Raw genomic sequence first — 14,732 nt, 5'->3', positions numbered from 1 at the left:
AAGTATTTCCCTAAATCTGATATTTATGGACAATGTAACTGAGTCATTTAACTATCTAACAACGAGTGTTACCGAAAGAAAAGTGTCACACCTGACAACAAAACATAACGGTGAAAATGAAAACAATGATGAACAGCTACAATCTGTTAGCTATAAGTTACACGTCAACTGGTATTTATTTCGTTTATTCGAGGGAAATATGCAGATTTCAAACAAAGGATCCCTAGCAACCTAGCTAGTTATATAGGTAACGTTAACTACGTAACTAAATAGCTACTTGGCTACCCTTACTAGCAACTGTTAGCTGGTTAGCATTAGCATCCGCGGTTTGGCTAGCATGATTACAGCCAGGGAAGATCCTCCAACGGTAAACCAGATCTTGACTTGCTTTGTTGAGATTGGAGGATATAAATGTTCCATAAAAAGACAGTAAGTAACCTTATCAAAGCTTAAACACACTTACCATGTAAAGCGTGAAGGGGAAACATAGTAGGAACAGCCAGAGGTAGAGGTGTAGAGCATTGACAAATGTATTTTGATGGGGATCATAGTACCATCCGCCTGTGATTGAAGCCCAGACACCCTGCCTGAGGATCTGTAGAGTTTGAGACCCCATGTTTTTATCCCCTTCGATTCCTTGAAAAAAACGACTAAATAAACGGGGCGACACGAAGGCTAGCCGTCGTGAAACATGACCAACAGTGCAGTGTTTTCAGACATTGGCCTGAAAATCCACACTGCAGCCATCTTCTCTGCAGCTCGCCAGCTGAGGCACTGTACTCGGTCCTCCACTGAGTGGTCTCCTATCCCGCCACGCCCTGCGAGCTGCTTCTTCTTCTGTCCGTGCTATCTGGTCGCCTTGGGACGTCCATACCTTATATAGCTCAACGCAATGGTCCCTACCCATTGAAGTTGAAATGTAAACTGGTTAAGGTAAGGGTTATGGTTAGAGGTTAGAGTTTAGGATAAGGACATCCCAAGGATCCCGTTTAGCACTAATCCTTCTTCACGTCCTAATTGGACAATGGAAAAAGAGTGTAGCAAAGACAACTCTGTGAGGGTAGTTTGAAAACGGTCATATAATATTACGCTAGCTAAATAGCGCCCTCTTGTGGTACTGTACTGTTATCATAAAATCTCGGTGTGCCATATCTGTTGTGGCATAACTTCCGCTGCTGATTTTACAAGTTACTAATCAAATATATTAATTCATCATCAAATAAATCATCTAGACTGACACTAAAATCTCCTTGACTCTCATCAAATGAGATTGGTCCAACTGCAGGGCTCTTCAATATCTCAGGAGGATCCCATAGCTGATGTCCAAAGCAGACAGTCTATTTTGACCACACCTGGCTACATTAGATGACATACATTTAATCACATTAAAATACATGTTTTGATGAATAATGACTCAAACTCAGTCACTGTAGAGTTTGAATATGATTATATTCAGAAAAGCATTGACATTTTTTTCAAGGAAAACAAACCATGGATTCAGAATCACTTGACGTGGAAAAAACATAATTACATATTGAAAAAAAAAATAATGTGGATGAGTGTTTATGCTTCAGAGATAACGCCAAAAAACATGTCTCCCACAGTGCCGAGTAAGATACTGCAGATGTCAACGGTGCATAGAGATTACTGGTGGTCTCACTGTTTCGATGTTACCCTCAAAAACTGCAAATTGTAAACCCACTCGAGTCTTAACCTCTCACCTCTAGCATCATCACAGAGAGAAGTCTTGTGGCGATACTAAAGGTGTACATGTCAGTAACTACACAGTTCTAGAACATGGATGGAATGTCCCATGAGGTCTGCTACTCGCATCGTCTGCTCATGGATATGTACCAAATGGCACTCTATTCCCTATATAGTGCACTACTTTTAACCAGAGCCCTGGCACCCTATTCCCTATATAGTGCACTACTTTTGACTAGGGCCTATAGGGCTCTGGTCAAATGTAGTGCACTATACAGAAAATAGGGTGCCAGGGCCCTGGTCAAAAGTAGTGCGCTATATAGGGAATAGGGTGCCATTTGGGACTATTAATTTGCCTTTCCTAATGCCATTCCATGTTAATTGACTGTCAAGCCCTTCAGAAACAGGATCATGAGTTGTTACGGTCTGTTTGGTCTTGAATCTGGGATGGAGGTCCATTTCCACACACCTTCCATCAGACACAAACAACTTCCTTAGCATTGTTCAGTCAGATTGGGTTCTACCTGTGCCGTATGTCCATTCTGTGTGCCTTGCCAATGTGAGAATGTACACATCAATGACGAAGGCCAAGAGGCTGACATATAAGCTTGAATTAACAAAAAGGTGATACTGGCAAGAGCAATGTGCTTTTTTTTTCTTCTTCTTCGAAGAATGGACATTATCAGAAATATATACAGGAGTGGCCATCGGTCATCACTGTAGCCTGGCCCGTTTCTCCGGAGGTGGTTTGCTGCTGGGGGGAGCTGGAGCAGAAGTCTTGGTGGCTGGCTCTCTCTCTCTCTCTTCCTGCTTCACCGTCTCTGCTGGGGGTTCAGACTCCTTCTTCACCTCCACTACAATAGAATAGATACAGTAGATTAGACAGTCAAATGAAAACAGAACACAGGGTGAAAAAACAAGACTCCATGACCAGAGAAAAGATTACAAAATGTCCAGAGTTTTTTTTAAACATGACCTAACCTTTTCCAATAGTAATGTTCATCAACATTTGGTTGGTGTTAAATGTCTAAAACCTATCGCAAAAGAATAGCAAATGGTTCTGCAATATTAGCTGTAACAATCTTACCTGGGATGGGCTTCTCACCCGGCTTAGGCTAAAATTGTGGCAAAATTTTAGGAAAGAATTACAACAGAATATAGATTACCAAATGCGAACCTCAATAATACAATGTTACAATTAAATCGGTATAATGTATATTGGCTGATTATGACTAACTGACAGGTGGTGTGTCATACCTGGTAATACGTTGGAGGAAACTTGGACCTCAAATCGAGTAGAAGTGTGTCCACACGCTGTCTCTGGAACAGGGAACTGGGTTCCTCTTTCTTCTTGGACTTTGGCTTGGCTTTGGCATCTATAGACATCAAATCAAAAATCTAATTTTATTGGTCGCACACACATATTTAGTAGATGTTATTGCGGGTGTAGTGAAATGCTTGTGTTCCTAACTCCAGCAGTGCAGTAGTATCTAACAATTCACAACAATACACACAGATCTAAAAGTAAAACAATGGAATAAAAAAATATATACATATTAGAACGAGCAATGTCGGAGTCCGGAGTATAAATACAGTGGCTTGAAAAAGTATTCAGCCCCCCGTGGCATTTTTCCTATTTTGTTGCCTTACAACTTGGAATTAAAATTGATTTTTTTTTTTTTTGGGGGGGGGGGGGGGGGGGTTGTATCATTTGATTTACACAACATGCCTACCACTTTGAAGATGCAAAATATTTTTTGGGGTGAAACAAACAAGAAATAAGAAAAAAAAAACTGAAAACTTGAGCGTGCATAACTATTCACCCCCCCAAAGTCAATACTTTGTAGAGCCACCTTTTGCAGCAATTACAGCTGCAAGTCTCTTGGGGTATGTCTCTATAAGCTTGGCACATCTAGCCACTGGGATTTTTGCCCATTCTTCAAGGCAAAACTGCTCCAGCTCTTTCAAGTTGGATGGGTTCCGCTGGTGTACAGCAATCTTTAAGTAATTCCACAGATTCTCAATTGGATTGCGGTCTGGGCTTTGACTAGGCCATTCCAAGACATTTAAATGTTTCCCCTTAAACCACTCGAGTGTTGCTTTAGCAGTATGCTTAGGGTCATTGTCCTGCTGGAAGGTGAACCTCCGTCCCAGTCTGAGATCTCTGGAAGACTGAAACAGGTTTCCCCTCAAGAATTTCCCTGTATTTAGCGCCATTCATCATTCCTTCAATTCTGACCAGTTTCCCAGTCCCTGCCGATGAAAAACATCCCCACAGCATGATGCTGCCACCACCATGCTTCACTGTGGGGATGGTGTTCTCGGGGTGATGAGAGGTGTTGGATTTGCGCCAGACATAGCGTTTTCCCTGATGGTCAAAAAGCTCAATTTTAGTCTCATCTGACCAGAGTACCTTCTTACATATATTTGGGGAGTCTCCCACATGCCTTTTGGCGAACACCAAACGTGTTTGCTTATTTTTTTCTTTAAGCAATGGCTTTTTTCTGGCCACTCTTCTGTAAAGCCCAGCTCTGTGGAGTGTACGGCTTGAAGTGGTCATATGGACAGATACTCCAATCTCCGCTGTGGAGCTTTGCAGCTCCTTCAGGGTTATCTTTGGTCTCTTTGTTGCCTCTCTGATTAATGCCCTCCTTGCCTGACCCGTGAGTTTTGGTGGGCGGCCCTCTCTTGGCAGGTTTGTTGTGGTGCCATATTCTTTCCATTTTTTATAATGGATTTAATGGTGCTCCGTGGGATGTTCAAAGTTTAAGATATTTTTTTTATAACCCAACCCTGATCTGTACTTCTCCACAACTTTGTCCCTGCTCTGTTTGGAGAGCTTCTTGGTCTTCATGGTGCCGCTTGCTTGGTGGTGCTCCTTGCTTAGTGGTGTTGCAGACTCTGGGGCCTTTCAGAACAGGTGTATATATACTGAGATAATGTGACAGATCATGTGACTCTTAGATTGCACACAGGTGGACTTTATTTAACTAATTATGTGACTTCTGAAGTTAATTGGTTGCACCAGATCTTATTTAGGGGCTTCATAGCAAAGGGGGTGAATACATATGCACGCAACACTTTTCGGTTATTTATTTGTTAGAATTTTCTGAAACAAGTTATTTTTTAAAATTTCACTTCACCAATTTGGACTATTTTGTGTATGTCCATTACATGAAATCCAAATAAAAATCCATTTAAATTACAGGTTGTAATGCAGCAAAATAGGAAAAATGCCAAGGGGGTTGAATACTTTTGCAAGGCACTGTATATATATATATATATTACATTTACATTTTAGTCATTTAGCAGACGCTCTTATCCAGAGCGACTTACAGTTAGTGAATACATATATATCTTTTTTATACTGGCCCCCCGTGGGAAACGAACCCACAACCCTGGCGTTGCAAACGCCATGCTCTATCAACTGAGCTACATCCCTGCCAGCCATTCCCTCCCCTACCCTGGACGACGCTGGGCCAATTGTGCGCCGCCCATGAGTCTCCCGGTCGCGGCCGGCCGCGACAGAGCCTATATATATATATATATATGTGATGGGGTGTAGACACATTATAGACAGTATGTGGATAGAATATGTAGTATATCTGTAGAATACGTAGGATAGATTAGTATATATACAGCAATAGTTGAATAAGATGGCATTGACTAGAATAGGAAAGTTGCTTAGAAGCAAGAATCAGAGGTGCCAAGTCTGTCGGCGCCATCTTGTTGCAGAATACCATTGATGAGGAGAATGGTTGAAACACATTAGATACAGTACATGTATTATCAAGGTCATGGGATGGGAAAACAATACCTGCCTTAGTCCAGGTTTAGTGAAACATGCTTAATATGTATCACACATTAGGCTATAAAATAATAATTTATTGTTCGTAATGAAAACCAATGTACCAATAAACACCCCTGTAAAACAATACAGTGAGGGAAAAAAGTATTTGATCCCCTGCTGATTTTGTACGTTTGCCCACTGACAAAGAAACTATCAGTCTATAATTTTAATGGTAGGTTTATTTGAACAGTGAGAGACAGAATAACAACAAAAAAATCCAGAAAAACGCATGTCAAAAGTGTTATAAATTGATTTGCATTTTAATGAGGGAAATAAGTATTTGACCCCCTCTCAATCAGAAAGATTTCTGGCTCCCAGGTGTCTTTTATACAGGTAACGAGCTGAGATTAGGAGCACACTCTTAAAGGGAGTGCTCCTAATCTCAGCTTGTTACCTGTATAAAAGACACCTGTCCACAGAAGCAATCAATCAATCAGATTCCAAACTCTCCACCATGGCCAAGACCAAATATCTCTCCAAGGATGTCAGGGACAAGATTGTAGACCTACACAAGGCTGGAATGGGCTACAAGACCATCGCCAAGCAGCTTGGTGAGAAGGTGACAACAGTTGGTGCGATTATTCGCAAATGGAAGAAACACAAAAGACCTGTCAATCTCCGTCGGCCTGGGGCTCCATGCAAGATCTCACCTCGTGGAGTTACAATGATCATGAGAACGGTGAGGAATCAGCCCCGAACTACACAGGAGGATCTTGTCAATGATCTCAAGGCAGCTGGGACCATAGTCACCAAGAAAACAATTGGTAACACACTACGCCGTGAAGGACTGAAATCCTGCAGCGCCCGCAAGGTCCCCCTGCTCAAGAAAGCACATATACAGGCCCGTCTGAAGTTTGCCAATGAACATCTGAATGATTCAGAGGAGAACTGGGTGAAAGTGTTGTGGTCAGATGAGACCAAAATGGAGCTCTTTGGTATCAACTCAACTCGCCGTGTTTGGAGGAGGAGGAATGCTGCCTATGACCCCAAGAACACCATCCCCACCGTCAAACATGGAGGTGGAAACATTATGCTTTGGGGGTGTTTTTCTGCTAGGACAACTTCACCGCATCAAAGGGATGATGGACGGGGCCATGTACCGTCAAATCTTGGGTGAGAACCTCCTTCCCTCAGCCAGGGCATTGAAAATGGGTCGTGGATGGGTATTCCAGCATGACAATGACCCGAAACACACGGCCAAGGCAACAAAGGAGTGGCTCAAGAAGAAGCACATTAAGGTCCTGGAGTGGCCTAGCCAGTCTCCAGACCTTAATCCCATAGAAAATCTGTGGAGGGAGCTGAAGGTTCGAGTTGCCAAACGTCAGCCTCGAAACCTTAATGACTTGGAGAAGATCTGCAAAGAGGAGTGGGACAAAATCCCTCCTGAGATGTTTGCAAACCTGGTGGCCAACTACAAGAAACGTCTGACCTCTGTGATTGCCAACAAGGGTTTTGCCACCAAGTACTAAGTCATGTTTTGCAGAGGGGTCAAATACTTATTTCCCTCATTAAAATGCAAATCAATTTATAACATTTTTGACATGCGTTTTTCTGGATTTTTGTGTTGTTATTCTGTCTCTCACTGTTCAAATAAACCTACCATTAAAATTATAGACTGACCATTTCTTTGTCAGTGGGCAAACGTACAAAATCAGCAGGGGATCAAATACTTTTTTCCCCTCACTGTAGCTGTAAAACAACCACACCCCAGGGTTAGTGTTAACCAAATTCCAATTCCACATTTTCCTCATTGAAATTCATTGAAGAGAATTGGAATTTCAGTGTACTTCCTGAATGGACTAGAATTGACATGGAATTGACCCCAACACTGGTTAACATACCTCTCTCCTCCTGGTCTTTGAAGTGCCACCAGTATCCTTTAGATGGGTGATAGCGACAGTATGACATGGCCTCATCGAAGGCAGACTGGACACCATGTACAGCAGACAGCTGTGGGGAGACAGGGGAAAATAACAGCAGTCAATACATGACGACAGCACCCCATCAACTCACATGTCAACCAGGGTTGAGGACAATTCCTGTCAATTCAGGAAGTATACTGAAATTCCAATTCTCTTCAATGCTTTTTAAATTTGGTTTACTTTCTAAATTGACTGGAATTTCAATAGATTTGATCCCAACATCAACCAAGATAATTCCACACTTTTCTAAAACCCAAAGTGCTAACAACATAGCAACGACAACATAGCAACGACAACATAGCAACGACAACATAGAAACGACAACATAGTAACGACAACATAGTAACGACAACATAGTAACGACAACATAGCAACGACAACATAGCAACGACAACATAGTAACGACAACATAGCAACGACAACATAGAAACGACAACATAGTAACGACAACATAGTAACGACAACATAGAAACGACAACATAGAAACGACAACATAGTAACGACAACATAGTAACGACAACATAGTAACGACAACATAGTAACGACAACATAGTAACGACAACATAGTAACGACAACATAGAAACGACAACATAGTAACGACAACATAGTAACGACAACATAGTAACGACAACATAGAAACGACAACATAGAAACGACAACATAGTAACGACAACATAGAAACGACAACATAGTAACGACAACATAGTAACGACAACATAGTAACGACAACATAGAAACGACAACATAGTAACGACAACATAGTAACGACAACATAGAAACGACAACATAGTAACGACAACATAGAAACGACAACATAGTAACGACAACATAGAAACGACAACATAGAAACGACAACATAGAAACGACAACATAGTAACGACAACATAGTAACGACAACATAGAAACGACAACATAGTAATGACAACATAGTAACGACAACATAGAAACGACAACATAGTAACGACAACATAGTAACGACAACATAGTAACGACAACATAGTAACGACAACATAGAAACGACAACATAGTAACGACAACATAGTAACGACAACATAGAAACGACAACATAGTAACGACAACATAGTAACGACAACATAGTAACGACAACATAGTAACGACAACATAGTAACGACAACATAGTAACGACAACATAGTAATGACAACATAGTAACGACAACATAGAAACGACAACATAGTAACGACAACATAGTAACGACAACATAGTAACGACAACATAGAAACGACAACATAGTAATGACAACATAGTAACGACAACATAGAAACGACAACATAGTAACGACAACATAGAAACGACAACATAGAAACGACAACATAGTAATGACAACATAGTAACGACAACATAGTAACGACAACATAGAAACGACAACATAGTAACGACAACATAGTAACGACAACATAGAAACGACAACATAGTAACGACAACATAGAAACGACAACATAGAAACGACAACATGTAACGACACTATTGCATAGTAATAACAACACAGTAATAACATAGTAATAACAACATAGTTATAACACTATTGCATAGTAACGACAACAGTGTAATAACAACATAGTAATTACATAGTAATAACACTATAATGTAGTAATGACAATGCCAGGGGGTTGACACTCTCTTACCACTCTGGATCCAATGACTGTTCCCAGATCAGGAGCCTGATACACCACCCCAGCTATGATGTAGTAGTCAGATAAAGGGATGACTGGGAAGAGGAAGCACACAATATAGAGTACAGGATATAGAATTAGAGCCTGGTATAAAGGACATGGGAAGATGACGTAAACTTTCCAAAGGGGTATTGATAGAGGTGTTTTCTTTTGAGTGTGTGTGTGTCAGACGTCTGTGGTGTGTGTGTGTGTGTGTGTGTGTTCTCTGTGGATCACCCTGAGTAGGAGACTGTCTCTGTTGTTTCCTAATGATGTAGAGGATGGGCTCCTGGGCATGAAGGAGAATGTACTCCACTCCAACCATCTGACTGAAATAGACACAATTGTATGTCAGTTAGGCTAGTAACTACATTATTATTATTATTATTACACTCACAGAAAATGATCCACCATGGGCTGGACGGACGGTTTTGCTGACACAGGTTACTCCTAGTCCGGGACTAAGAAGCACTTTCAATGGACACTGTCAAACGGGACTAGTCGGCTTCACCTGTGTCAGGGGCAGTGTTACTGTAATAGATGTAAGGAGTAATATGCAGGCCTAATAAAATCACTATTTTAAAGTAATACCCCTGCACAGGAAAACAGCTCATAGCCAGTATGTCAGCAATATTCAAAGCCAATAACAGAAGAAACTCTTACTTGAGATGTTCCAGAGTGAGACGCTGCATCTTCACCACCTCGTTGTTACAGGTGCGGTCGTAGAACGGATTACTCCTCTCAGAGAAATAGTCCAGCACATTGCCAGGGTTGAGGATGGGCACCCAGCCACTGTCAACCCACGATATCCCCAGGAGGTTGTTGTCTAGAAGGAGCAGTCAGGTAACGAATGGAGTTACTCGTTTTATTACAAGAATTGGGGTAAACATGTAGGTATAACGTGCACATTTGTTTTGATAAAGACTTGCTGACTAGTTTGCTCCCGAGTGGCGCAGCGGTCTAAGGCACAGCATCTCAGTGCTTGAGGCGTCACTACAGACCCTGGTTCGATTCCAGGCTGTATCACAACCGGACGTGATTGGGAGTCCCATAGGGCGGCGCACAATTTACATTTACATCATTTAGCAGACGCTCTTATCCAATTGGCCCAGCCTCGTCCGGGTTTGGCCGTCATTGTAAATAATAATTTGTTCTTAACTTACTTGCCTAGTTAAATAAAGGTTAAATAAAAATAAAAATAGTTTGACTACAAGGTAAACAGATCGTTAGCTGTCTTGCTAACGCGTTAGCTAAACTAGCTAGCTTTGTGCTGTCAAGCTAATTATGTTCCTGAAAGCGTCATCAATTTATTTTAATTCTCAGAAACCGTAAGCGAGTTACATTAGTGTTCCTTACTATTTATTCGATTTAAAATACAGAATACATTACTTTTCAATTAATGAAAGGAACACTTCGCTACCTCTCAAATCCACCGACGCCATCGTGTAAACAAATGTCGCGCAGAAGCATCTGTCGCCGGTGGATGACGTACTAATCAGCAGCATGAGGCCCGGTCATATCTAGTGCCGCGTTCAAAACCACTGGGAACTCGGAAAAAAACGAGCTCCGACTGGGAAAAATGGTTTTGAACTGTAATCCAACTCGGTAACTCGGGCCTCTTTCTAGAGCTCCGACTTTCCGACCTGAAGATCACTGACGTCATGATGTGACCTCGTTCCCAGTTGTTATGAACGCTGCATAATTACAGCTTTTGTCTAATTGACATCAAAATATGCTTTTATTTTATCTAACCCTAACCCTTTTCCTAATCTTAACATCATTCTCCCAATCTTCTACGTTAATTATCCTAACCTGCTGCGTAAATTCTCATAAACCTGCTACGAAAAGTACAGTTTCTAGACAAAACCAAGTGGCCCGTCGGAAAATATGCGTCTCCTCCCTTTGAGTGTAAACTAAGATTGTATGTATGGTTGGATAGGTCAATGCAAGCTCACCCCCCCTTATCCAGATGGTGAGCTGACAGCTGACATAGACAGATGCAAAATGCTCAACTAAATAACTGTCTGGGTGCTGAAGCTGAATAGTAGACCTATAGACTAAATAACTGTCTGGTTGCTGAAGCTGAATAGTAGACCTACAGACTAAATAACTGTCTGGGTGCTGAAGCTGAATAGTAGACCTATAGACTAAATAACTGTCTGGGTGTGGTGCTGAAGCTGAATAGTAGACCTACAGACTAAATAACTGTCTGGGTGCTGAAGCTGAATAGTAGACCTACAGACTAAATAACTGTCTGGGTGCTGAAGCTGAATAATATACCTATAGACTAAATAACTGTCTGGGTGCTGAAGCTGAATAGTAGACCTATAGACTAAATAACTGTCTGGGTGTGGTGCTGAAGCTGAATAGTAGACCTACAGACAAAATAACTGTTTGGGTGCTGAAGCTGAATAGTAGACCTACAGACTAAATAACTGTCTGGGTGCTGAAGCTGAATTGTAGACCTACAGACTAAATAACTATCTGGGTGCTGAAGCTGAATAGTAGACCTACAGACTAAATAACTGTCTGGGTGCTGAAGCTGAATAATAGACCTATAGACTAAATAACTGTCTGGGTGCTGAAGCTGAATAGTAGACCTATAGACTAAATAACTGTCTGGGTGCTGAAGCTGAATAGTAGACCTACAGACTTAATAACTGTCTGGGTGTGGTGCTGAAGCTGAATAGTAGACCTATAGACTAAATAACTGTCTGGGTGCTGAAGCTGAATTTTTACATTTACATTTACGTCATTTAGCAGACACTCTTATCCAGAGCGACTTACAAATTGGTGCATTCACCTTATAGCCAGTGGGATAACCACTTTACAATGTTTTTTTATTTTATTATTTTTTTGTGGGGTGGGGTTAGGGGGGGGTAGAAGGATTACTTTATCATATCCCAGGTATTCCTTAAAGAGGTGGGGTTTCAAGTGTCTCCGGAAGGTGGTGAGTGACTCCGCTGTCCTGGCGTCGTGAGGGAGCTTGTTCCACCATTGGGGTGCCAGAGCAGCGAACCGTTTTGACTGGGCTGAGCGGGAACTGTGCTTCTGCAGAGGTAGGGGGGCCAGCAGGCCAGAGGAGGATGAACGCAATGCCCTCGTTTGGGTGTAGGGACTGATCAGAGCCTGAAGGAATGGAGGTGCCGTTCCCCTCACAGCTCCGTAGGCAAGCACCATGGTCTTGTAGCAGATGCGAGCTTCAACTGGAAGCCAGTGGAGTGTGCGGAGGAGCGGGGTGATGTGAGAGAACTTGGGAAGGTTGAACACCAGACGGGCTGCGGCATTCTGGATGAGTTGTAGGGGTTTAATGGCACAGGCAGGGAGCCCAGCCAACAGCGAGTTGCAGTAATCCAGACGGGAGATGACAAGTGCCTGGATTAGGACCTGTGCCGCTTCCTCTGTAAGGCAGGGTCGTACTCTCCGAATGTTGTAGAGCATAAACCTACAGGATCAGGTCACCGCCTTGATGTTAGCGGAAAAAGACAGGGTGTTGTCCAGGGTCACGCCAAGGCTCTTCACACTCTGGGAGGAGGACACAACGGAGTTGTCAACCGTGATGGCGAGATCATGGAACGGGCAGTCCTTCCCCGGGAGGAAGAGCAGCTCCGTCTTGCCAAGGTTCAGCTTGAGGTGGTGATCCGTCATCCACACTGATATGTCTGCCAGACATGCAGAGTTGCGATTCGCCACCTGGTTATCAGAAGGGGGAAAGGAGAAGATTAGTTGTGTGTCGTCTGCGTAGCAATGATAGGAGAGGCCATGTGAGGATATGACAGAGCCAAGTGACTTGGTGTATAGGGAGAATAGGAGAGGGCCTAGAACTGAGCCCTGGGGGACACCAGTGGTGAGAGCACGTGGTGCGGAGACAGCTTCTCGCCACGCCACTTGGTAGGAGCGACCGGTCAGGTAGGACGCAATCCAAGAGTGAGCCGTGCCGGAGATGCCCAGCTCGGAGAGGGTGAAGAGGAGGATCTGATGGTTCACAGTATCAAAGGCAGCAGACAGGTCTAGAAGGACAAGAGCAGAGGAGAGAGAGTTAGCTTTAGCAGTGCGGAGAGCCTCCGTGACACAGAGAAGAGCAGTCTCAGTTGAATGACCAGTCTTGAAACCTGACTGGTTTGGATCAAGAAGGTCATTCTGAGAGAGATAGCAAGAGAGTTGGCTAAAGACGGCACGCTCAAGAGTTTTGATGAGAAACTAAAGAAGGGATACTGGTCTGTAGTTGTTGACATCAGAGGGATCGAGTGTTGGTTTTTTGAGAAGGGGTGCAACTCCCTGAATAGTAGAGCTATAGACTAAATAACTGTCTGGGTGCTGAAGCTGAATAGTAGACGTATAGACTAAATAACTGTCTGAGTTCTGAAGCTGAATAGTAGACCTATAGACTGAATAACTGTCTAAGGTGCTGAAGCTGAATAGTAGACCTACAGACTTAATAACTGTCTGGGTGCTGAAGCTGAATAGTAGACCTACAGACTTAATAACTGTCTGGGTGCTGAAGCTGAATATTAGACCTATAGACTAAATAACTCTCTGGGTGCTGAAGATGAATAGTAGACCTACAGAATAAATAACTGTCTGGGTGCTGAAGCTGAATAGTAGACCTATAGACTAAATAACTGTCTGGGTGCTGAAGCTGAATAGTAGACCTATAGACTAAATAACTGTCTGGGTGTGGTGCTGAAGCTGAAAAGTAGACCTATAGACTAAATAACTGTATGGGTGCTGAAGCTGAATAGTAGTCCTATAGACTGAATAACTGTCTGGGTGCTGAAGCTGAATAGTAGACCTATAGACTAAATAACTGTCTGGGTGCTGAAGCTGAATCGTAGACCTATAGATAGAATAACTGTCTATGGTGCTGAAGCTGAATAGTAGACATATAGACGTAATAACTGCCTGGGTGCTGAAGCTGAATAGTAGACCTACAGACTTAATAACTGTCTGGTTGTGGTGCTGAAGCTGAATAGTAGACCTATAGAATAAATAACTGTTTGGGTGCTGAAGGTGAATAGTAGACCTATAGACTAAATAACTGTCTGGGTGTGGTGCTGAAGCTGAATAGTAGACATATAGACTAAATAACTGTCAGGGTGCTGAAGCTGAATAGTAGGCCTATAGACTAAATAACTGTCTGGGTGCTGAAGCTGAATAGTATACCTATAGACTAAATAACTGTCTGAGTTCTGAAGCTGAATAGTAGACATATAGACTAAATAACTGTCTAAGGTGCTGAAGCTGAATAGTAGACATATAGACTTAATAACTGTCTGGGTGCTGAAGCTGAATAGTATACCTACAGACTTAATAACTGTCTGGGTGTGGTGCTGAAGCTGAATAGTAGACCTATAGACTAAATAACTGTTTGGGTGTGGTGCTGAAGCTGAATAGTAGACCTATAGACTAAATAACTGTCTGGGTGCTGAAGCTGAATAGTAGGCCTATAGACTAAATAACTGTCTGGGCGTGGTGCTGAAGCTGAATAGTAGACCTACAGACTAAATAACTGTCTGGGTGCTGAAGCTGAATAGTAGACATATAGACTAAATAACTGTCTGGGTGCTGAAGCTGAATAGTAGAC

At 42.5% G+C, this 14,732-nt stretch overlaps 2 protein-coding genes across 3 annotated transcripts in view; both read right to left on the bottom strand.

Annotated features, from left to right (window-relative positions):
• The window catches only part of LOC311145293 (pecanex-like protein 1), a 63,871-nt gene extending 63,097 nt beyond the window's left edge, over positions 1-774 (bottom strand). The window contains exon 1 of the mRNA XM_084181527.1: positions 464-774. Coding sequence (XP_084037653.1) covers positions 464-616 — 153 coding nt within the window. The 5' untranslated portion in view covers positions 617-774. The remainder of the gene's footprint in view (positions 1-463) is intronic.
• A 656-nt stretch (positions 775-1,430) lies between these two features.
• med6 (mediator complex subunit 6) lies at positions 1,431-10,623 on the bottom strand. 2 transcript variants are annotated; one of them, XR_014614648.1, is made up of 9 exons: positions 10,569-10,614; positions 9,812-9,974; positions 9,386-9,477; positions 9,122-9,204; positions 7,396-7,504; positions 2,962-3,080; positions 2,792-2,819; positions 2,001-2,558; positions 1,431-1,902 (listed from the first exon to the last, which is right to left on the bottom strand). XR_014614648.1 is itself a non-coding variant. In XM_084182340.1 (8 exons), the coding sequence occupies exons 1-8, from the start codon at positions 10,588-10,590 to the stop codon at positions 2,419-2,421; spliced, it is 756 nt and encodes a 251-aa protein (XP_084038466.1). In that variant the 5' UTR covers positions 10,591-10,623; the 3' UTR covers positions 1,431-2,418. The 2 variants fall into 2 exon arrangements, 1 of the variants encoding a protein (XP_084038466.1); XM_084182340.1 differs by having other exon boundaries at positions 1,431-2,558; positions 10,569-10,623.
• Positions 10,624-14,732: the final 4,109 nt, after the last annotated feature.

The sequence above is a fragment of the Coregonus lavaretus genome (genome assembly GCF_964263955.1).
Source record: "Coregonus lavaretus genome assembly, chromosome: 18".
Classification (NCBI taxonomy): domain Eukaryota; kingdom Metazoa; phylum Chordata; class Actinopteri; order Salmoniformes; family Salmonidae; genus Coregonus; species Coregonus lavaretus.
Note: the sequence above shows the minus strand (reverse complement) of the source record. Positions and strands in the feature narration are given on the sequence as shown.

Coding starts and splice junctions, on each gene's coding strand:
- med6 (XM_084182340.1), bottom strand. CDS start 10,590: ATGGCGTCGGTGGATTTGAGAG. Junction 9,975..10,568: donor GGCGTCGGTGGATTTGAGAG/GTAGCGAAGTGT, acceptor TGCTCCTTCTAG/ACAACAACCTCCTGGGGATA. Junction 9,205..9,385: donor GAGACAGTCTCCTACTCAGG/GTGATCCACAGA, acceptor TCCTCTTCCCAG/TCATCCCTTTATCTGACTAC.